The sequence below is a fragment of the Manis javanica genome, chromosome 11 (assembly GCF_040802235.1).
Source record: "Manis javanica isolate MJ-LG chromosome 11, MJ_LKY, whole genome shotgun sequence".
Lineage (NCBI taxonomy): Eukaryota > Metazoa > Chordata > Mammalia > Pholidota > Manidae > Manis > Manis javanica.
In genome coordinates this window covers 89,923,264-89,947,864 of record NC_133166.1, presented here as the reverse complement: position 1 = coordinate 89,947,864, position 24,601 = coordinate 89,923,264, and the positions used below count along the sequence as shown (strand labels likewise).

At 47.5% G+C, this 24,601-nt stretch overlaps 1 protein-coding gene across 22 annotated transcripts in view; it reads right to left on the bottom strand.

Annotated features, from left to right (window-relative positions):
• Positions 1–24,601, bottom strand: part of CACNA1E (calcium voltage-gated channel subunit alpha1 E) — a 581,675-nt gene that overhangs the window by 70,493 nt on the left and 486,581 nt on the right. For 20 of the 22 annotated variants that reach the window (XM_073216846.1, XM_073216856.1, XM_073216857.1 and 17 more), the window contains 12 exons: positions 18,678–18,793; positions 14,314–14,367; positions 13,594–13,683; positions 12,424–12,633; positions 11,587–11,699; positions 9,894–10,006; positions 9,445–9,576; positions 8,954–9,026; positions 7,980–8,097; positions 6,143–6,210; positions 4,620–4,717; positions 496–552 (listed from right to left, as the gene is read on the bottom strand). In XM_073216846.1, the coding sequence (XP_073072947.1) occupies positions 496–552; positions 4,620–4,717; positions 6,143–6,210; positions 7,980–8,097; positions 8,954–9,026; positions 9,445–9,576; positions 9,894–10,006; positions 11,587–11,699; positions 12,424–12,633; positions 13,594–13,683; positions 14,314–14,367; positions 18,678–18,793 (1,242 nt within the window). The remainder of the gene's footprint in view (positions 1–495; positions 553–4,619; positions 4,718–6,142; positions 6,211–7,979; positions 8,098–8,953; positions 9,027–9,444; positions 9,577–9,893; positions 10,007–11,586; positions 11,700–12,423; positions 12,634–13,593; positions 13,684–14,313; positions 14,368–18,677; positions 18,794–24,601) is intronic. The other 2 variants (XM_073216860.1, XM_073216865.1) reach the window with 1 other exon arrangement.

Below are 24,601 nucleotides of genomic sequence, written 5' to 3'. Positions count from 1 at the left end.
GCAGTAGGAACACACAAATGTGACACACACAGGAGAGCACGCAGGAGGGGGTTCACAGGGGCAGCAGGCAGAGGGCAGTCACCTACTCCTTCACCTGCATGTGTCTGTGGGCGCACACCCATGAACTGTTAAGGGAACACTCACATGTGCCACACGCACCCTCACTGAGGCCCACATGTGGCTGTACACACCACCTATGTGAAAGGTACATCCACCAACGTGAGCTATCCACACAGACACATGCCCACTCACAGGCCCACAGAAGAGCAAACAACGCAAATGATCACATACCTTAGACGCACACTGATATAAGCACAGGCTGAAAGGTACAGAGGGGCATGTCCACAAACCATGTGCACGGAACACGTGCGCACACACCACAGCACACGCTGACATGCACACCCTGTACCACTTTGTCCACGAGAAGGACAAAGACACAGTGTCCCCACACCCACACGTAACCACTCACAAACACGCAAACCGGTACACACATACAGGTGGCTGCTGCGTGGCTCCCACATCGACATGTGGTGTCTTCTCCTTCTGTCTCTTCTGGGAAAGAAAAACGAACAGGTTCAGTTCACCCCAACCTCTCAGAACCACAAGCCCCACAGCCACCAGCCAATTTCCAGGGAAAGGACAGAGTCCCCTACATGCCCATACATTCTCCACATGCCTGCTCCCCTCTTTGGACTCCCGACCTGCAACTCTTTAAGGGGGTGGCTTTTGATTCCTTGCGATACGCAAACACGCGCATCTATTTTTTGAAGCACACATGCAGAGACACAGAGGATATATCATTTCAGAGAGTATCTAGCTTCAGATGCTTAATCGTCATGCTCCACTGGCACTCACGCTTTCACCTAAACATCCTTCAGAGACCTACTTTGGAAACCCTGTGAACTTGGACGAAGAGCTGTATCTCCCCCAATCATTTCTAGGATATTCACATGGGTGTGATTCCTGAGCTCATCACTCCAAACTCACAGAGCATGCAGGTAACAAGTGCTCTGCCATGCGCACCATCAAGCCACTAAGTAGCCCACGACCACAGGCAGGGCCAGCACTCCATGGGCCGTCATCTGTGTACTTCAGGAGGTGAGTGGTATTACTTCAGGAGGTGAGTGGTATCCCCTGCATTTGTGGAGTGCAGTGGCCGTGGCTAGAGGTCTTGAAGACTCAATCTGTTCAGCTGGGTACAACATAGTACTCATATTCTTAGCCTTGCACAGGGAAAAATATCTTCTATGGACACACACATGCTGTGTCCTTTCAAAACAAGGTCCATGGAATGTCAGAGTGGCAAGGTGTAGGCATCACCCACACAGGCAAACAAACTCCAGGAAATATGAAGCTGTCAGCCAAGGTCAGTGCTCAGTTCCTGGGCCAATGGAGCCAACCTAGACTGAAGGGCCCTGACTGGACCCAGGAGGGTGGCAGATACTGCTTCTTCCCTGGTAAAATTGACACCTACCAATGGAGAACATGCTGGGAGGTACAACAGCACTGCTCGATTGCTGTGTCCCTCGTCCCAGAGGAGCCTGATACACGGGTGGGCTGAGGGAGCAGAGGCGGGCAGGCTGAGCCTCACTTGGTGTCTGGAAGAGGCGCAGTGCACACAAGCACCCACGGAGCAGATACGGGCACCACTATGGGGGTGTCTGTGAGCTCCCCAACTGAATGCACCCTCAGCATGGGCAGCTGTGACACAATGAGGTGCACATGCGGTGGTCGTGCCAAGAAGCTTGGGTAGCAAGTAGAAATAGAAATAGAAGCACAGTCTAGACGGGCAGCAGGCACACCCACAAGGAAAGGCACTTTCTACCATCTACTTGTAAATTCTCCAATATTCATATACCAGCCATGCAGAGTGCATGTGTTATGAGTGTAAGAATATGGAAGAAGTCTCTGTCTCTTGCACACACACACAGGCCAAGCAAACGAGAGACCCAACTACTAATTCCCACACAAATCAGACGCACACTTCAAACTCCTCTGCGTTTCTCCACTTAAAGACCCAAGTTCACAGCACATTGGAATCATTAACATACCTTCATACCTAAAATCACCAGCAGAGCATCCACGTATCTCCAACTCATGCATACATGACCTCACACATACCCCGAGTCACGCATGGGTCAGGAAAGGCAGTTGGTATTCTTCCCATTCCAAAGATGGGAACAGGGATACTGAGGTCTTAAGTGGTTATCTCTCCAAGGTCAGAGGACACATGAGGGACAGGACGAGGATGGGCACTTGGGCCTCAGGGCTTGAGGTGGTGCTCTTTCCATGTTTCTCTAAAGACAGCCACACTTTGACTCAGTCTCAAATTAGTTGCCTCGCCTGTGCTCCAAGCAGTGCACACACACACACACGCTGATGTGATTCCGGCCAGCGGCACCCACCTGGCACGCGGGCCCTGCAAACAAAGCCTGGGGCTCTGCTCCTCTGGGATGGTTACTGCACCTTCTTCCGCTCACTGTGCCCAGACACACACACATACACACACACACACACTCAATGCCCGCAGCCCTACGCCTCCCCGTGTCTCATTCACTCTTTGGTTCCGTGAATAGGGTGTTTCTGCTCTGGACCAAGCATCTTCCAACCCACATCTCCAAACCCACTCCCCTCCCTGACTTCCTCGTCTTCATACATAGAGCTACCCCCTCCTAAGTGGCAGCCAGCTCCACCCATCAGTATGTTTGCATACCTGTGCATGTGTTTTTCTAACCTACAATCATGAGTGTAGGGAAGGTTGGGTACAAACTACTTAAGCCCTGGAAAATATTCTAGAGATGAAAAGTTGTTCTGTCTCTATCAAACTTTAATGAATTTGGGGGTGAGTTGTATTTCTTGCTCATGGGGAAGGGGCCCAGAGGCTTTCAATTTTGAAAGGCAGGTGCAAGATGATGACCTCGTAGGGGAGGCTCCCATCAGCCCTGGAATGTCCAGGCAGTGGACACTCAGGACCTTTCATACGAGCTTTGGGTAGAAAGGGCTCCTCCCTTACCAGCTTCAAGTAACGGATGATGCGGTCTGGTGCCAGAACAGAGTTCCACCTCCTGGGGGGTCTCAGATCCTCCCCATCAATACCTCAGGGCTGTTCACCTCACACAGGCCCAGGAGGAACAACAGGAATTTTGTGGTTTTGCAGTCATTTCTCAGCCTCTAATACCTTCCTCGAGTCCCACACAGAAGTCAGGCTGGCAAGTTCTACCAGCAACTAGAGGTCCTGGATGGATCCTTAAAGAGTTTACACCAGCTGCTCTTCATCACCTCCCATCTCTCTTCCTAATCTACTCTAATTGGCCTCTGCTCCCTCTGGGTCACGGAAACTGCTTTTGTAAGGTTACAAATAGCTTTTGCTTTGCCAAAAACGAAGGTCCCCTTTCTGTCATCCTACGTGATCTCTCACCAGAATTTGTCCGCTCCTGCCTGCCTCAGGAGTTTTCTTCTCCAGGTCTCAGGACCCCTTGCTTCCTTGTTCTCTTCCACCTCCTGGCTGCCTCCCATCAGTCCCCTCTGCAGGCTTCTTGTCCAACAGACCTCAAGGCCTCTGTCCTTAGCCCCCCTCTTCTCCACCCCAGCTCTCCCTGGTCAGCTCACCCATGCTGACAGCTTAAATGCCACCCACATGCAAATGGCCCCCCAATCTTTATTTCTAACCCTAACTTTTCTTCTAAGCTTCAGACTCATGTGATCAATGGCCCATTCAGCATCTTCACTTGGATGTCTTATAGGCATATCATATTTAATAGAGCCAAAACAAACCTTGGATTTCCACCATTCTCCAGGCTCTCTCTAAATACCCACCATTTGCCCAGGTGCTTAGGCTTCAGAATTTAAAACCTGGGAGGAATGGGTGTTCCCTCTGCTTTCCATTCCCGCTCCCAGAACATTGAGTACATTAGTTCGTCTCATTGGTTCTCCCTCCAAAGCACAGACTGAATGGGACTACTTCTCATCTCCTCCAATGTTACCATGATCCAAATTACCATCATCTCTCATCTGCTTTAAAAGCTGCCTCCCTGCCTCTACTCTTGGCCCCTACAATTCATTCTTCATGGAGCACAGTGACCTTTTGAAAGTGAAAATCATGTCACACTCGTCCTTCTACTTTGGATCCTCCCATGATTGCAATCACAAAAGCTAAAATCCTTCACCTGGGCCTTCGTGACCTCCCTGGCCTCGTCCGCTTCCATTCCTGCTTGCTCACTACACACTGCCCATACTGGACCTTGCTGGGGAATGTTCTTCCTTCACAATGTCACAATGACTGCCTTCTACATATTTAGGTCTTCACTTAAATTTATCACCTCCTCAGAGAACCCCTCCTGGATTGCCTGAAGGTATTCTATCCAATGTTGTTACCTCTGCCTTATTATCTTATTTATTTGATAGCAATTATCACCATCTAAAATTATTTGTGTGTGTAAATTATTTATCTCGCTCATTGAAATAAAAGCTCCATGAGACAGAGATTCTGTCTTGCTCACTGCTGTAGACATTTCTGGGCATGGAGCACATGCCCTTCAATAAGAACCAGTTTTTGAGTTGATGAATTGGCTGTTAGTACAGGCGCCCAGGGGTCAGTGAAGTGGGGACAGCCGACTCACTCGAGGGAAGGCATGTTGGGTGCAGACATCGGGCTGACCTCCTTGGCCTTCTGCAGTGCATGTTTCTGGTTGAAGGCCTCCTCTTCTTCCTGCTCATCCTAGATACAAAGTAGAGATGGCTTTGTCTGGGACCGCCATGAAGGAGTTCAGCGTTCTTGGCTCTCTCCAGAAGTTCTGGAGGCCAGGTGAAGTGAGGAAAGCTGGGGAAGATGTTAAACAAGACAGATGGCCTTGGCACCTCAGATGGCCAGGGCCAGACCCCTTGGGAGAGCGCAGCCTTCTCTACTCTGGTGTGGCCGCCAGTTCTGTCTCTACCCTGCCCCACAATTCCTCAGGAGGGCCGTGGAAATCAGCCCCAAACCCCAGCTGAGTTGGTCATGGCTCTGGGGGATCGGAGACCAAGGCCCACACTTCTCACATATTCTGCAGAGTCTGGAAGGGGCGGAACAGCGCCCTTCCAGGCAGCGCCCTCTGCAGTAAAGTGCTAAGGCTGTACTCCATCATGTACAGCCTGGGTGTTCAGGCAGAAACCTCCTCTCACCCACATTCTGACTTGTAAGTGTCCCTGCTATGGGATGATACCAAGGAGAACCAGTTCAGGTAAAATGACTAGAACCACTAAGAACGGACACATCTTCATAGCCCGCTCTGGTTTTCACATGCACTGCTTTACAAGACCCTTGCAGTTATCCTGTGAGGTATAGAAGGCAGATAGATCATTCCTATTTTACAGATGAAGAAACTGAAGATAATGGAGACTGGGGCTCTAGCACAAACTCACAGAGCCAGTAAGTAGCACACATAAGACTCCCACTCAGCTTTTAGGTACTAAAGTTGGCATCATTCCCTACCATATCATGCAGATGGAAGAGCCCAGGGATGGAGAAAGGAGCAGGCAGCACGTTGCAGAACACACAGAAGAGGCTCAGGAGCATCACTAGGATGCTGCGTGCCTCTGCCCCAACTGAAACTATGTGGGGAGGAGTGTTCACCCTAGGCCATCCCACTGCATTTAGCATTGCCTCTGCTGCTGCAGAGATGACTCCAAGGAAAAAAAACAGTTCTTCAAGAAATGTAGTGTCTGGCTTCACTGACACTTCCCCAGGATAATCCTGGGCACTGAATACCCAGCAGCCTTGGTTTCAGAACTGTGGTGTTTCCAGCCTTTCTCACCCTCAAACCCAGAAAAGGAAAGGCACAGATGGGAGGCCACACAGCCATAGGTCACGGGACCAGAGGTGAGGCTTCTCAGGGGGTTTTTGTTTGCTGTTTGCTTTTCCAGGTCAGAATTCTGCTAAGTATGGCTTGGAAGGCTTGCAGTGATTAACTGATTACCTCCTGCATCTTAAGAGAGACCCAGGCTGCTCTGAGGCTCCCCAGACTCAGTGAAAGTGAACTTGGCTTCCCTCATGGGAGTGTGGCGGGAGCTCCCACAGGTAACGCAGACTTTTGGAGAGCCCGGGAGGCCAGAGGGCACCCAAGGGCACTAGGGAACCACCGGGTCCCCCCAGAACAGTGCTTACCTTGGTCAGCTCCTGGGCATTGGCCAGATTGTCCACAGCAATGGCCAAGAATACATTCAGCAGCGTGTCTGGGGTGATGAGTTAAGGGTGGGCAAGTAAGAAAACCTAAAGGATTCAGCAAGGTTGGGAGGGGCATCGCCATGTCTTTCCCCGCTGGGACACGAGCAGGAACAGAAGACTGAGGGGTAGTGGGAGAAGGGAAGGAGATACCACACAGCTCTGTTTGAAGGAGAATGTCTCCCTCCTTCCACATAAATCATGTGTCTGCACAGGATAAAGAAATACCTCAATCAAACGACCTCAGAGGACAAGATGGAGTGAGGAGGCTTTTGGACACTAAAGCCTCTACTCACAGCAGTATCGAATACACCATTACTGAATAAGATGAGCTTGGGGGCACAATGTAGGAGCTCATCTCTCCTTTCTGGGCAGCTGGGATTGAAGCCCGCTTAGACCAATCACGCTATCCTACCCTGAAAGATGAAAAGAAATGAGATTCCACAGCCGCATCAGTGGCCATCTCTCAAAGCTGGAATGCTAACTTACTCCTCTCTTTCTTTTCCTGGAAGGCTTCCATATTTCATGAACAAAAGGTCACAGAGCATACAAGATCATTATGGAACCCATTTCTATTCTGTGCTCTAACCGCTGATGTCCCAATTTTCCAACTGTTTTTGAGGCCCGTGGGTTGTGGAACACGGAACCGGCTCTAGCATAAAAGGCCAGGTCTGACTACCCCAGGGTAACAGGACAATTAAAGTGCCATTGTGCCAAACTGGCCTCCCATTTCTGTGCCTCACTGCCTAGTGTTTTTTACATGGGTTTCTCATGTTTATGTTATTGTCTTCTCTGGTCCCTAGAAGATCTGGGGGAAGAAAACCTAAACGGACACGTCTTCTCTGTAAGACTATGGAAAAAGCAAAAATACGTTATCACATGGCTCTCCTTTTTTACTCACCAATCCCTTCAAGGCAAGTCCCCCTCCTCCTGGGCATCTAATGATGGTGTGGAAGTTTGCAATTTGTAAGGTACATTCAAATACGTTAACTCATTTACTATTCACCACTAACCCAGGAGGTAAATATTGTTATTCTTCTTTCAAATGTGAAAACTTGAAGCTCAGAAAGACTGAGTGGCTTTCCCAAGATCACAGAGCTGGTAAGCAGAACTGCTGGGATTAAAACCTAAATCTTCCTGGTCTAGAGCCTGTGAGCAAGCATGGGTTTTGGAATTAAATGGACTTGGTTTCTAGTCTCCCTTTAAAAAATTTAAAAATTTGGCTCTGATCAAATTATTTCTTCTTGGTTGTGTAAGGTAAGGATTAGATGAAATAGTGTATAAAGCTTTGAGTACAGGGTCTCATGAATAACACAAACACAGCAAGTGTTAGCTCTGCTTAGGAGTACTGGGGTTAATCATAATACTGACATTTTTGAGATCTTACTATGTGACAGGCTCTGTTCTATATTAACATGTAGTTAATTTATTAGTATTATAATCTGGCCACGGTTTCAACTGACAATGATCTCAGTCCTCTCCGATTTTCCTGAGCTCACAGTGTCTCCAACCAGTCTATATAAGAGCTCATACATTTTGAGTTGTGTATGCTACAAATGTGAATGCTATTCTACCTTGTTTATAATTATCTCTTTACCCAACTAGTGTACAAGGTCCTTAAGACCAGGACCCTTGTTTCTCTTAGTACACTGAGCAATGTCCATACCAATGCTACCCCCATCTCTACCACTCTCTCCCACGTTTCTCCCCTTCCTTCTCCTCCTCAAATGCTGGTCCAGGCAGGTAGGCAGCACAAAGAGGAGCATCTTAAAAAGGATACAGTTTCCAAACAAGGTGAGCACAATGAAATAGATAGCCGACCACATGCCTGAGCTGACCCCACCCTGGGAGCGGATCCCATTGTACATCACCTCATTCCAGTCCTCACCTGTCAGGATCTAAACAAAGCAAATGACAGGCAAGTCAGAGACCTGGGGTGGTCAAGAAAATGAGGCCAATGTAAAGGGGAAAACGCTGGGTTTAGGTCTTTTCCATCACTGCCCTTGCTTGCCCATCCTGCCAGGGAGGAAACAGAAGTCACTCCCATTGAATGATCCTAAACTTTCTTCTAATACAGAAGAGAATTTTAGGCACTGAAATGGAAGGAGAGCCTCAAAAGGAAAGTTTCTCTTCTCAAATTACAGAGTCCCACCCACTTTCATCTTTGCCAGGCCTGTGGGGGTCACGCAGATCAGGTGGTCTGGTCACTGTCCGTATCCTCAGAGCTGCCAAGATTCAGTTCCTGAGCCATCAGCATTATTGGAAAGAGGCTCGTGGGCTCCAGTTCTGGAAACCCTGGTTCTGGTTTAGCCTCAGATTCTGGCTAAACAGTGCTTTTCTTTAGCTCTAAGACATTACTGATTTTGAGTTTTCCCTGATGATTTAAAAGTGCTATTTGAAGGGTGAGGGGGTGGAAAAGTTGCTTCATTAAATGGACACATGGGTTAGAAGATGCTTCCAATTTCAGAAAACCATATGCTACTAAACATCTTTGACTTAATACCTCTTACAAACACACAAGTGTACAGAGAAGGCCAGTGAGGTCATCACAATAGAGCTCTTCTATTATTGGTAAAAAACAGATGTACAGAAATCCTAGGAATTAATGTGGTGATGATTATTCAATTAGTAAGAGTACCAGTTGCTTGCAAGGAGCCCAGAGAGGAAAACAGGATCCTCCTAAGACATCATCATCTTGCATGTTCACTCCAAGGGTCCTCCAGAACATTTTTTAACTGCCAGTTGGCCTCATACCTGGAATACAGTCATGATGGCTGCAGGGAAGGTGTCAAAGTTTGCCGAAGGCGTCCCATCATTGAAGTTAAACCTGAGAAGGAAATTCAGAGAGAAGAATAGAATGAAAACTTCACACACTAAGTTTCCGCCTCCCAAGATTATGCCATTTGCTTCACTTCTTTTCTCCTTTCCCACATCCCCCTCTTTCCATGTAACTTATGAAGATGGTACCAGTGACTACTATGGATGGATTGTGCCCTTTGAAGGGCATGGGTAAATGAGATGGGGTTTGGGCTGTACATTTGTACATGCTGTACATTTCAGCAACAGCAGAAACCTGTAACCATGCAGAAAGATTAAAAGAGAGACATTTGTTCCATGCATACACTCAGTGGTTGCTTTGGGCCATGAACTAGGGCAAACAAGGTGGTAACATGGTGATCAAATTAGTGACCAGGCTGAGGCAGGGTTTTAAGGCTCCTTTGGATGGAAAGCTCACTGGCACTTACCTGCCTCCAAATAGCTGCATTCCTAGGAGAGCAAAGACAACGATGAAGAGGAAGAGGAGGAACAGCAAACTGATGATAGACTTCATGGAACTCATCAAGGAGACCACCAAGTTCCGTAGGGATGCCCAGTACCTATGAAACCCAGACAACATTAAAACAGTGAACAAATCCCCCTCCAGGCCAGCCAGAAATCTGCCTGGTGGTCTGTGAAATAAGCCGCATTTGTATATTCCAAGGACAGGTGGCTCTGCTTGGGAACATGGTATGGGGTCTGGCATCATGGACATTTTTCTGATTTGATGTTTGGAGAAGGAGGGGGAGCTAAAGAATGGAGTTGGGGTGGGGACATGTGATCTCGGGGGAGATGGGATGGAAGGAAATATAATAAGGTAGAGATAAATTTCCATTTTCAAAGGTGATTCGGAAAAGTCGAGATTCTGATCACTTACTTGGTTATTTTAAATATTCTTAGAAGCCGGAGAGCTCTCAAGACACTGATTCCAAAAGAGGTACCAGGTCTGAAGATGGCCCAGACCACTTCAAAGATACTTCCCACTGTGACCTAAAGAGCCAGACCCAGCAACAGTGAGAGGACAATGAGGCAAGAGGAGCAGCCTGGTGGCGTATTGACAGTGCCATCAGAACTGTCTCTCCCCACCCAGCCCACCTCCAAAAGGACTACCCATTTGTGAAGGCTGCCCCCCAAAGGAAGACCACCACCTCCCTCCCCACTGCTCTCCACGCCCCTTGTTAACTTTACTCCTTCAACCTGCAGATTGATTTCCTGACTGCTATTCTGTCCTCGGGGAAAACTACAAGAGCCAGCCACTGTTTCTGCACAAATCGGATAGCCCTAACTTTTCTTACGGTACAACACCTTTGATAAACAGAGGAATGGTACTCAAAGCAAGGAAACAAATCCGAACTCATACAAACTGCATTCCAATATAAAAATCTCAGAGAAGGTCAGCATCCCCTCACTGTCCTAGAATTCAGAGCTCACAAGTATGTTTCAATCTCCTACAGATTAAACACCTCTCAGTCCCTAAGGTCCCATATACCCTATGTGATGGTACTACTTGTGAGCACAGGATCTATCTGATTGCTACACGAAGTGGCAAGGTCAAATTAATAATTCAATTTGTTTTCTGTTTTCATCAGATATTTATTGAATGCCTACTATATTCTACATACTGCACTAAGAGAAGTAACAAAAATCATTCCTCACAGCAATACTGAGAAGGATGAATATGAGGAAGCTAAGGTTAAAATGGTCTTTCCCTGGTTGTTACGCCTGAAAATTGCCTGCACCCAGAAGCATATGTTCCAAGTTAAAATGCACACTGGCAAGTGCTCAAAGTCGTTCGCACCTAACTGAAGATTTGGCAGAAAAAGAAGTGGGTTTGGTGGAAAGAAAAGAGGTTCAGGAACCAAAGTTTTGTGACCTAGTTCTGCTGCTAGTGACTCTGTGGACTTGCACACAAAATTTACTCATGTGGAAAAGGGACCACTAGCTCCTGACTCATAGTAGAGTGGCTGGGCCTCCTGAGAGGAGTGGAGTTCAAACATGAGAGCACCCCGCAATCCGTTAGCAATGCACACGCCTGTGCATCAATATTATTTAGGAAGTGGACACTGGATGAAACAATGTGGGGACTTGCTAATATGACTGTGTGTGTGCATATGCACGTATGTGTTTATATGACAGTATACCTAGGTAATTTTCCCAATTTTAACCTGAACTGAAAAAAAAAACCCAAATATATAAGCTTCTCTTTTGTAGTGAACCACCTTCTGGAATCAAGTGCTTTGTCCTTCTCTCCTAGGCTTCCTCCGAGATAATAAGTGGTTCAAAACTTTGGCTATGGGTAGCTTTGTAAAATTCATTAAGCTATACACCTAAGTAGGCACTCTATGGTGTATGTGTTATATTTCAATAAAACACTTGAAAACAAAGCAGCTTTTCAAAAAACCCAAACAAACCCTGTATGGCAAGGATTCACTCATTCCTGACCTCCCTGAACTAATCCTGGCCAGCCCCCTTTTATAAATTCTGATTTTGGGGCTCCATGCTGAGCAGTGGAGCAAGATGCTTGTCTTAAACTGCCCGCCAGAAGGACAGGCAGGCTCCCCAGCACTTACCCCGAAATCAAAGCAGTTGAATGAGGAGTGAAAATAAAGGCGAGGCCCCATGCCGTACATCTTCAGGGACATCTCCAAGAGGAAGAGTCCCAGGAACAAAAATTCTGCATAGTCTGAAAGTATCAAAAGCATTTGTTCCACAGGCAGTGTGGGCTCCTGCACCCCCAAGCCCACCCAGCACCCCACCCCTACAGAGGAGCCCTCAGCACATGCAAGGGTGCTCTAGGACCCCATAGGTCAGTGCCAGGTAAAATGTAAGGACGTCTGAATATGCTCTGACGCACAAGGAGTCCCAGGCACGCTCCACAGATCAGCTCTGCTCTTTCAATGGGGGGTTGCCACTGCTCTTTAAGCAGTAGACGGCTCTCGGGAGAGAAAGAAGGGGCTTCACTGGTGGCTCTGACAGAAGAGCTGGATTAGCCCAACACACAGCTTCCCGCAGCCTCACTCACACCCAGTCACAGCCTTACCCAGAGCTGACCTGAAAGTCCCTTTTATGGCCTAGCAGAGGCCTCCACTGCCCTAAGAACTTTCTCCCCAGGACTTTGGCAACCCAAACCCCCATACCACTGAGCCTCTTTAGAGCACCCAAGGTAGGACACATCTTGTTGCTCATCAGCAAAGATTCGTTTATCTGATTCAATACTGAATGCCATTTGCAAATGGTCATGTGGCAATCCCACTCTCTGGAGGACTACTCTGGCCTCCCTTACAGTGCACAGAGGCGGAACTCTGGGTGGACCGAACTGCTGCCAGGTGCAGCAAGATGCCTGGCTCTCTCACGTTCACACGCCAGGAGAGCTCCCCTCTGAGAGCCAGCAGTCTCCATTCACTTACAGAGGAGGTGCGTGAGCCACGGGGGCTGGTTGTGATGGACGATGGCCACACAAGCAGTGTTGAGGGCCACGAGGCTCAGCACAATCCAGTAAAACACCTGGGATTTAACCATGTGGCGGATGGAGATGCGCAGAAGCCTTTCCTTGTGCCGGAAGTAGGAAGCCCCGTCTACTTTTGCACTTTTGATGCTGGCTCGGGCAAGAGGTGTGCCTACGTAGAGAGAAGCAAGGAGGGAGGTTGAGGCTGCAAAACAGAACACCCTCCATGGCAAGGGGGCATCAAAGGGCAAGGGGGGCAGCTTCTGCCCCAGGGCTGGATGACCACCATGTCGCAGGCCTGGGGAATCCCCATCTTACGGGCTAAGTAAGTAGTTTCCACACCAGGGATCCCTGTTTTCCTCGCTGGGAACTCTCAGTCTTAGGAAATTGAAAGATCCCCTGGGCAGGACACCGGGCATACACCCAGTGTCTTGAATCCTAATATGATGGTAACAGGTTGGCCGTTCCTTTTAAATATGTTTCAGGCACTGGAATTGTTCTGCACACTTGTGATGTTTCTACTACTGGCAGCCTGAAGTAGCAGTGACCTCTGTACACCTCTTTTGCTTTTAAGGATGAAGAGAGACCCTTCCATGTTGCTAAGGAAGAAAGATCCACCATCAGTCAGAATCTCTAAAAGAAAACCTGGGTTTGAATATCAGTCATTTTAAAGGGCTGTCAGTAGGAATTTGCTTAAACAGCACATGGAAGTAGGTGATGGAAACAGGTGGGTGCTACTATGGTTAAGCAGTTGACTGCAGGTTCTCCAGCGGGGGTCACTAGAAGCAAGAGGTCCTCAGGAGCCTTTGACAATATCCCAGAGTGGGTTCTCATGATCACATCCTGGCGAGATGGATATATATGCAAATGGGATCTCTCTGCCACACTTGAAGAATCTGGGTTGGACTCTTAGCCCTGAACCCCATGTTGCATGGTAAGGTATCTGCAAGTCCGTTTCTTTCTGTAAGTCATTGTCATCTAGATTAGATTCCCATGCCTTTCCCTAATGACAGTTCCTAAGTTCTGGATTCTCTGGATTCTCTTCCTCTTTGTGATGCTCCTCAAAAAACAGCACTTTCCTTTTTATGGGGGATTCAGAGAAGAAAAGGCAGATCTCACTGGTTCCACTCACCCACAGAGGAGATATCAACACAGTGCTCATCACTGGAGTCTCGAGTCATGGCCTCTGTCCGGCTCCTTTTGATGGTTGCCCTTCGAAGCACTGCACCAGGGAAAGGGGAGGCCAGTAAGAGAATACAAGGACAACTGGATCATTCTGGTCAAAACCGAGGACTGTGGGCAAGAGGACTCTGTGACACAGGTGACTGCCTTTAAATGCCCAAGCCAGGGTCATGGAAGTCTCGAATGTCTACAGACACGTGACTTCTGTGCTCAGCAGCACCTGTGAAATGCAAGGACTCCGGGATCCTTGCTGGAGCTTATCTAAATGCAGGAGGTGAACAGGCACACCATATGGATTTGTTCCAGATCTCCATAAACGATGACATTTCCCGGTAACAAAAGTAGTCCAAGATGATCCCCACAAATTTTCCAAGAAGATCCCTTTATGTGCTATTGGCTGTATGATGGTCTTTTCATTGCATGGTATCAATCACACGCCCCAGAACAAAGCAACTCTTGGATTTCATTTTCATCAATTTAAAAAGCATTTAAATCTGTGACTCAATTCCCTTTATTTTAAAGCATGAGGGATTTTATGACAGAGACACTTTCCTTTCAAATCCCAGAGCACCCCTCTTTTATTTCTCTCTCCTCTTTTGATCAAGAGAGATTGCTGGTGCATTAAAGGAGGCAAATGCAAATGAAATGAGGCGTTGGAGCACTTCCTTACCTTCTAAGGCTGATGTTCCAGCATTTTTATTTTCTTCAGCAAGCATGACTTCCTCTATATGGAAATAAATGGTGTAGTAAATTATCTGCAAATGCCAAATTATTTTGCAAAATGCAAATCCCTCAGGAATGGCTCTGGCTCTGGGGCAACAGAGAAAGAGGAGAGAGTTCATAGATCATGGTAGGCAACAGCATCAGAAAGACACCAAGGGTCATGGAGGGAGCTGCCGTGGACAAATCAGAACAGAATGGAAGTTCTTTAGAGAGTGGAGGCTGGGAGATGATTGGTTAGATTCAGCTCTGTGTCTGATACTCTTTTTCATGAGGATACTCTTCCATGAGAGGAAGAGCAGATCTTTTTAACTGAAATCTCCTAAAGTGATAGGAATGAGGATTGCTCATTTCTATTTTTTCTTCTATCAAGGTTCCTTTGACTTTTCTAGCATTAGGAGTTTCCTTAGTTTTTGTTGTCTGCAGCCCCTGGGTCATAACATATTCCTCCTCATTCAGGAGTTAAGACCATATTTTGGCTCTAACTTGTCTCCTTCTTTGAGGAAAGGGCAGAGGAAGGTGCTACCAGGTCTCAGAGAGACAAGCAGACCCTGGAGACCAGCTTCCTCTAACCCCTCCACATCTATCCTGCCTTGAACAAAGCCTGAGCTGAGGAGGTTTGGGCCCATCAAGAATTTGTTCCTGTGGTGCAACAAAAAGTAAAAATTTGGCTTATGTCTACCTTATGGGCCCGGAGCTCCTAAAACCCTTGGAATTCACTGTCTTTTGTGTGCTCATGAGATGACTCATTGTGAGGGTGGGCTAGATAGCTTAAGGATTGGGGCTGCAGACCAGAACACAAACCACATGATTAGAGGGCTATGCTTGCAGCCCTGCCCTCCTGTACCTCTCAGGAGAGAAGAGGGGCTTGAGATTGTTCAATCACCAATGGCCAGTGATTTAATAAATCACATTTATATGATGGACCCTCTATAAAAGTCCTATATGATGGGGCTCACCTTTTGGGCTGGTGAACACATCAAAGCTGGGAGGGTACTGTATCTGGAGAGGGCAGGGAGGCCCTGTGGCCACACCCACTCCAGTCCTAGACCCTGCCCTATGCAGCTCCTCCGTTTGGCTGTTCCTGAGTTACATCCTTTATAATAAACTGGTGATTGTAAGCATGGTTTTTCCTTAGTTCTGTAAGTCATTTTAGTGAATGACCAAATTTGGAAACCCCTGGATCTGTAGCCAGCTGTGCAGAAATGCAAGTCACCTGGGGACCCCAGTTGTTGCTGGTGTGTGAAATGGGGGCAGGCTGGTGGGATTGAACTCTTACCCTGTGGGGTCTGCACTCAACCTTAGGTGATATTCAGTGTCAAAACTGAATTGCTGGACACCCGACTGGTGTCAGGGAAGTGAAGTCCTAGTTGGTCATAGAATGACATATCTGGTTATTGGTGTTTGGAAGAGAACCACACAGCTGCATGGACTGTCCTCTTGGCCTTCCTAGGGGCCATCCTGGGCTGTACAGAGCATAGGATACTGTTTCCCAGTGAGGTTCATGAAAGTAAACCTCACTAGCATCTCTCCAATCCTACCAACAAAATAGTCCTTCTGCCCCACGTCTAGTGGAACTCCGAGTCCCTGTTAGGAGTGGCATAGATGAGTTTTGATCCCTGCCCCCACCTTACCATTGGGGAGTGAGATGGAGGCCGAAGCAATCACTTCCTAAGACCCCAGCTGCTGGGGAAAGCTTGCCGCAGGCCCTATTAAACAAGGGTGTAAGCACTTGCAACAGGTAAAAGGAAAAGCAGAAGAGGGGAAAGCCATTGCCATAATTCCACCTGCATATAAAACTGAAGAGGATATAATGCATTTCCCAGGAGGGGAACATTTTGAGGCTGGAAGGGTACCGTTCAGGATAGCCATTATACCAAGTCATAAATGTTCAGCTTTCTTTTTTAAGTATGGCCTCCGGCAAAAATCTAAATTAACAGGTTAAGTGTTATTGGTGGGATGCTCCTTTACGCAGACATAGAGGGTTTTAAAGTCATTTACAGCATACGTTGTGTAGAGGGAACCTTTTAAAATTAGGCACCTGTTAAAATGCTTCCTAGCAACATGAATGGCCTCAGTTAGAGAGTCACTCTCCGTGTGTATAGGGACTGGGCTTAGGGTGGGCAGATGGGAGAACCCCAAGGCAGACGGAGGGTGGTGGTGCTGCTGAGCATCTCTGGGACGTGCTTGAGAGCTCTGGATATGCTGAAGCTGCCTCCCCACCCCCCTGTGCCATTTGCCAAGTTCTCTTTCGAACTTGAGAGCGTCTTTCCAGGGAAATGTAACCCATATGTCTCTGATTCACTCACACTCCATTTGTAAAGGGAAGGGCCAGGAAGCACAATTTGACGTCGCAGTGCGTCTTTTTTCTTAGAAGGAGGAGAGAGCTGTCTGCCAAATGGAAGAAAGTGGAGCCTTGGAATTCTGCATGTATTTGAGAAGCCCAGCCACAAAGAACAGCATCCTGTGCTGCCTGAACCTGAATGGGGTCCTGGGAAGGGAAGGGACGGTTGTTTTCTGGCTCTGCTGCCAGCCCGCTCCCAGGGTGGTCTGTCAGATGGCTCCTCCACCCCAGAATCCAAGGACAGTTGGGAACTTCATGCTCCCTGCCAGGCCTGGAAGCAAATCTGCTCAGGAAGGCTGAGTTACCCTTCTGGGCAGAGCAAGGGAATGTTCACATTCACCCCACCTAAGAGCCTCACAGGAGAAAGGGTGAAATAGAAAAGCTGTCAACACGCATGGCTCATGTTTCCAGAGGCACCACAGACAGGCAGACAGTCCCAAGTGGGACTTTAATCTGGCTTTGAAATGGCACTTTTAATCACACACGGTCTCAGCCCTGACAGATCATCGAAGTTGACTCCAGAACTGAGAGAGGGCTTTTGTGCATTAGCAATAGAGTAAGAATGTCATATTCCAAAGCTCCTACAGGAGAACAAGGCTCAGGCAACTAAGCACCAAATCATATTCCACATTGTTTCTGAAAGATTTCACATTGTGCTCTGCTTGCTACTGGGAATAGAGAAAAGATACTGAGGGTCATGTGTATTTTGTTTATTAAAAAAGTTACTCTTGCTCAGGAAGAAAATGAAGATATATAACATCAATGTAATGCAACCTTGAAAATAATAAGAAAGCAAATGCGTCCTTTTCACTGACAGATACGGGATGACTGATGTCCCTCGTAAGCAGCTGAGCCATAGTCAGACTTGAATCTCATGGCTCTGTGGGGTGATGAAATTGTGATAGGCTGATCCTCCAGGCTGGGCAAGAATTATTCCTGATGCTGGGCCCGAGGGAGGAGCTGGTGACAGCTCCTGCAATAGGAGAACCGAGTTTTCACCATCTTCTACTGCCTGGCTTACTGTAATGGCCCCACAACTATTCTCCCCTCCTTCTGGCCTTGTCTTCCCACTGCCTTTTCTCAACAGTCACCAAATGGCCCTCTAACATCTCCAATCAGAGCATGTTCCCCCTCTGCTCGAAACCCTCCAGTGGTTCCTGCCTCACTCACAGCAAAGTCTCAGACCCTTACAGTGGCCCATAAGGTCGTGCATGACCTGCCCCCCACTCCCTGTGACTGCTCTCGTCTAGCCTCCTGCCACTCCCCCTGCTCACACCCTACTCTGCTCCTGGCACATTCCTGGCCCGCTCCCACATTAGAGCCGTGGTGATGGAATATTCCTCCCTTGATCTTCCCATGGCTCACCCCCTCATCTCCTTCAAGTCTCTCCCCAGATGAAACTCCTTGACCCCGCTATTTAAAACTGCAACTTATGCTACACCCTATAACTCTACCTTGATCTGCTTTCTACTGTACTTACCACCTTCGAACAAGTTACTTATTGTTTATTCCTGCCCTTTTCCAACTAGAGCTGCCCAAGAGTGGGGCTTTGGTGAGCTGGCAGTCGTCTGGCTCACTGCTGTATCCCAAGCACCTAGAATGCGACCTGGCACAAAGTAAGCACTCAGTGAATGTTTGTGGAATGATGGGTTGTTATTAGGATTACTGCTGGTGGCATAAAATGTCACTAGCCCAGCCATAGTGAAAAGGGGGTTATGTCACCTTTTACTCAGTTCACCTTGCTAAACGCCTGCCTCAGGAAAGGTGTTTGGTAGAAGAACAGGGACTGTTAGACCCCCAGAGGAAGAAAGTGGGTCCAGCGGGGATTCTGCAAAGCTAGTGAGGCCTCTAAAGCTTCTCTCTGCTCCAGTCCAGGCTGCCCCTTTGAAGGAAGCACTGGGAGTGAGGAGGAGGTGGGCTCCTGGCATCTGCGCAGCTGCTGGCCGACCTCCTCTGGCACCAGGCCTTACCTGCTTTGTCTATCCAGGCACGGTACCCGTTCAGCTCACGTTCAATCTGCTGCTGGCGCCGCAGTTTCATGAAAGCCCTCCGGTTCTCCACTCGCTCTCTCTCTTTGGCAAATTCCCTGTGGACAAGGACAGGATTCACTAGGTTGGGCTACTGCCGTGACTAAGAGAAGGGGTGAAGCCAGTGGGTGAGAGAGTTTTTGAGCAGGCCCTCTGTGGACCTCATGACCTCTTTCCTTCAGCCCAGACTGCAGCTGAGATCCCCCTAAAATGTGGCCCAGAGATGCACTTCATTCAGCCTCATGCAGGAAGGCTTCCCAGAGCAGTTTCATTCCACGAGCACCCTCTGCTTGCTCTGTTTTGAAAGGTATTTTATTAGTTGTGCAACAAACTACATTTCAAAATGCTATGCTTTATTTCTCCAGCTACAACCAAAGCTCTTAACCCTCTGAGGGGCACAGGTACACCTTAAGCTTTTCATAACAGTGACTAATAGACACAGACCAATTGTTCTGTGCCAGCCTATGGGAAGCTTTCCATCCCCATCAACTCATTTCCGCTATGAAGTAGGCACTCCTAAAATCCCTACTTAACAGATGGGGCAACCAAGGCTTAGTGAAGGGAAGTAACTTGCTGGGATATGAACTCTACCCATGATGCCATGCTTCCCCTAGTGTCCTGTATCCTGTGGTGCACAGTAGGGCTGCATTGAAGCCCGGTTCCCTGCTGCCTTGAAGGACTGGGATTCTTTCTGAAGAAGGCTGGTGGAGGTTAAGTCAGAAATACACAGGGAGAGCATCTGGCTCCGGTAGAAAGACAGTGGGAAGATGTGCTGGGCCAGAAGGGAGATAATGGGGCAGAGAGAAAGACAAGGTGAGGGGCAGAGAGAAGACTGGGTCTGCTGGCAGGTACAGGTCCCTGATGAAAAGGGTATGCCCCCCTGGAAAAAGAAAAGAGGAGAAGAATGGGAGCTAACTGGCAGAAAGGAAGATGGTCAAATGCAATGGGCAGGCAAGCAAATAGGGATAAAGAAGTATTCACTTGCTAATAGGCTCCTTCAGAAACCACCTCCACCAATGCCCGTCTTTCTCATTGCCAAACACATCTATCTCTTTGCTAGCATAATGCCTCCCAGCCATAGCTCGGGCACTCTCCTACCATCCTGGAAACTGTTCCACTTATTTAAGCATTCCCCATAAATGAAGAGGTACAGCCTGAAGATGAGGGAGCCCCAGCATCCACTGTGGGTCCTGCCAGCTGCTCCCTCATGTTCATAGAGGCAGAAAGGAGCTGGAGCTGAGGGTTGTACCCCAATGCAACCCCAAGGCAGGGGAAGGGGTGGTACCTCCTCCAGCCCCACCTGCTGAGGTAGAGATGGATGCCTTGGTACAGGCACCTTACAATGGTTACAGTCAGGCTGAGGGTGCAGGAATAAGGCACACCGAAGGCGAAGTTCTCCTGAGCATGGCTGCAGGTTCAGGGGGTTCTACTAAATGTGTTGTAGGGAGATGGAGAGGCAGAGGTTCAAATGAAGAGTGCCAGGGCCAGGGAGGGTCAGGATAACAGAATTCAAGATCTGGGACACCTCCTTTCTTCACCTTCTTTCTTGGATTTCAGTAATTAGAAAGCAACACAGGGCTGGGCATCCACCTACCCAAGTTTTTACCTTTGGCTGTCTTTGTTCTATCCCTCCTGCCCAATGAGTGCCATTGTTCTGCTGGTTCTTCCAAAGGGCACTTGGATCCACCCTCTCTCTTCATACTCACTGCCCTGATTCAGGACCTCATCCTTTCCTGCTCAGACTGTTGCAGTAGAACCCACCTGTCTCTCTTCCCTCATTTCATCTGTCTCACAGCTATTAGATCTGTCTTTCTAAAACATGCACTTCCAAACCTAAAATAAGAACCACAGCAAGTAACATTTGTGGAGCATTTTCTCATTTCCAAGCACCTTCACACATTTTGCTCATTAATCTTTACAACCATTCTGAGAAGAAGGTAGAGTAGATTATTTTCACCCTCAATTGAAAAGTTAAACTTGTTCAAGCTTAAGTAAGAAACAGAGCCAAAATTGGAGCCCAGGCCTGTCTGCTCTAAGGTCCAAGCTCTTCATGCCCCCATACTTGCCTAGCCCAGTGGGATATTTAAATGCTTATTTCTTGATCATTTCATATGTATGTATCTTGATTTTTCAACTACACTATTGGGGAATCCAGGAAGGTTTAACAAAGACATAATATTTTGAGCAAGATCTCAAAAAAAAAGGAAAATTAAAACAAGCTTTGAGGAGCAGAACAGAATAATCCTTTAGCATCTAGGAGGAGCATTACTACCAACATCTTCATTTTCCAGCTCAGAACACTGAATCTAAGTGGCCTTTTGAGAGGCAAGTGTCCAAGGACACATAGACACTAAGGAACCATGAACCTCAGACCTTCTAAATTTCATCTTCTTTCTCTTCTCCTGCACCTAGCCCTCAAACCTCTGCTATATGAAATGCAAACACCTAACGTAGTCATCAAGATCTTTCACAGCCTGACCCTGACCTTTCCCTCATATCTCACCTCCTATCATTCCCATCCACCCCTGGCCTGCCTGGAGCCCACCACAGGCAGGCTCCAGCCACACACACTTCTCATCTGAAACTGAGGTGCAGGTGCTTAAGGCTTGGTTCACACTGCTTTTCCATCTAAAATCCCTTCTTATCTGCCAGAATGTGCAAACATCCTTCTACAAGGCCAGATTGAAATGTCACATCTTCATTTTAGTATCCCCTCCTCTCTCTCCCTCTCCCCTAGTCTTCTAGTCTGCATTCTACCTTTCTTTTATCTCTTTACAGCCCATCTTACAGCCAGGCTTTTATTGTGGTGATACTGTCCCTCCATGTGAGCTTTTTTGTGAAAGCATTTTGTGTCTTACTCAACTGTGTATCCTCCTGGACTAGACTATGCCTGGCACATGGTATTTGTTCAATAGATTTTTTTTTTAATTAAAAATACCCAGGCTGACCTGGGGAGCACACTGATAGCTCTGCCCAGGTTTCCAAGGGCTTAAACGCCCAGGTTTCCAAAGGTCATCTCCACCCATCCAGGAGGAGTGGGAATACAGTCATTGCCAGGAAACTCCTGGACACTGTCAGCACTCTTTCTCTTTGGTTCTACTAAAATCTCCATAGAATCGGTGTACGAAATAAGCAGTGTGGCACCTGTGTCTGGCCCCCAGAGTGACCATGTACTGATTTCTGGTGGGACAGGCCGACAAACTCCAGACTAATTTCCCTGTGTATCTGGAAGATTCCTGGCTCCGGCTCTTACCAGCTGGCTTCCCTGCTGTCCTCTGCCATCTCCAGCCCCCAGTTTCCTCCCACCCTCCTATCTGGCCCCTTAGTTGGGCTAACAGGCTAGAGCCCCCCAAAATGGCCTGGTGTTTTTAGGAAGACTCTTGGCCAAACAAAGTAAAAAAAAAAAAGAATTGGCACCAGTGGGGATACTTCCTAAGCAGCCCCCACATTAGTGAAGGAAGGGCTGTGTATGCGCGTGCGTGCGTGTGTGCATGTGTGTGTGTGCGTGTGTGTGTGTGCGTGTGTGTGTGCGTGCGTGTGTGCGTGTGTGTATGTGTGTGTGTATGTGTGTGTGCGTGTGTGTATGTGTGTGTGTGTGTATGTGTGTGTGCGTGTGTGCGCGTGTGTGTGCGTGTGTGTGCGCGTGTGTGTATGTGTGTGCGTGTGTGTGTGTATGTGTGTGCGTGTGCGCGCGCTTGTGTGTATGTGTGTGCGTGTGTGTGCGTGCGTGTGTGTGCGTGTGTGTGTGTGCGTGTGTGTGTGGGTGCGTGTGTGTGTGTATGTGTGTGTGTGCGTGTGTGCATGTATGTGTGTGTGTGTGCGTGTGTGTGTGTGTGTGTGCGCGCCCTTCTGTATTACGTTCATCAAGGGGCATCTTCTGTTTGGTTTTGGTTTTGCACTGGGTGCCTAGGGCAGAAAGTCAGCACCATGCCATTCACGACACTTCCTCCCTCCCTCCCTTGCTGTCATAATTGTGCCCATGACTTACCTTCCTCCCTGGTTTACAGGCTCCGTGAGGCCAAGCAGAGCCTACATTGTACCATATTCCCATATCCCCACAAGGACCTAAGAAGTTTAATCTAAGGCCTAGTATTGCAGTGGATTCCATAGATTATGGCCATAAAATATTAAGAACAGCTAGTATTCATGTAACACACTTGTGAAATTTTTAGTTTACAGACCACTTTCCTGTAAATTATTTATTTTGTATTTGCAAAAACCATGGGAGGTTCAGGAAGGTTCTTGACCCAATTAGCAGGAGGGAGATCCAGAAACCAAAGTACTATCTTCTGATTCCAGGGTAAGTGCTAGTCCACCATGCCTCAGCTGCCTTCAGTGGTATCTAGAAGTCAACATTTAAAATCTACAGAAGGGATTTCATTTCAGCTCAAGGTCGAGGAAAACACAGATGTAAAAACAAGAGTTCCTGTGGGTTTTTTTTTTTGTCAGAGGACTATTTTCTTAATTGCAAGAGCAGTATAAAAATCCACTGTTCCATGCTGGGCTAACAATGCCCTGGCATTAGATTCACTGCATTGGTTAAGCTAGTGAACCACTGCTTGATTTTGTGTCCACATTATACACCATTCATTTATAGGCTTACTGCATTCTGGAGGGCACAGGGAGTCAGCTCCATTACCTAGCAAAAATACTATTCCAACCTTGGATTCAACATGCCTACCAATCTTGTCAGTAAATCCATGGCCGGACCCAGGAAAGGGAATCATGAGGATCTGAGTGCTCGCTCCTGTTCAGAGAGCATCCTGCCAGTACTCGGAGGATGATGGTTTTGCAAAGATAAAAAAAGCATGTGACCATTACCTTACTTAGTTGCAGGTGACCTTGGCCAAACTTCCTATTGGAAGGTATCTCAAAGAACGGCCCTCTGAGGATCTCAGTTTACCTAATTCCCTTGGGTCAAGGAATTTTAAAGGGAGGAAATCTGGCTTACAGTAGAAAAGTGTTCATGTTCCAGAGGCCCTCTCAGCATTGGCCTGTGACTTAAGGTAAAAGGATGGCTCATCAGCTCTGTTTCATTGGCTGCACCCAGTGTGTCTACATCCAAGATAGAACAGGACTTTAGATGAGATGCATCAAGACTTCAGAATCCCAAACAAAGGGAACAGAACTAAATCCTGGTGCAATGTAGCACATACAACTGGGTCTATCCTCAGAGCTAGGTATCCAGGGAATCTCTGCTGCTAATAAACTGGGCAATAACCTCTCTGTTTCCTCATTAGTCAGGGTTGGCATTAGAAGAACACACCCTCTGCTCATAACCAGCGGCAGGAGTAAATCTGGTTTATTCTAGGAGTCCTGATTGAGACCTGTAGGAGACCATGCCATCATAAAAATGCAAACTGTTTCATTACAGATATTCTTACCTAATTCTGTTATTCAATCTTTGCCTTTTTTTTCCCTGGAAGGATAACCTGCAGTTCCCTTAATGACAGAAGTAGCACATAGATGAAAGTAAAGTGAGTTGGAATTGAGCACGGGATGAGCCTCTATTTTGATTACTCTGTGTGTAGGCAAGGTTGTGTTTCTAAATGTCAGTTATGAGAACTAAAAAGGAGAATTCACCCTAGTTAGTGACTAACTAGAATTCATCCTTGTTAGTGAATTTATTTTTGTGACTGCTTTTGTTTTCAAGCAGTTTACATGAGAGGCATAATTTGTAAATGCAACTATTCATATGTCACCAATTCTATATTATTCACAGTCACATGAAGTGGAAGCATTACATAGATCATCTCAGACGAGGGGTAACACCCTAAACACCCCATGTGACTCGGGGAGGTGTGTGGGGAGAAGACAGAGTCGTCTTTCAAATCATATTTAAATTAACAAAACTGATTTATATTTTA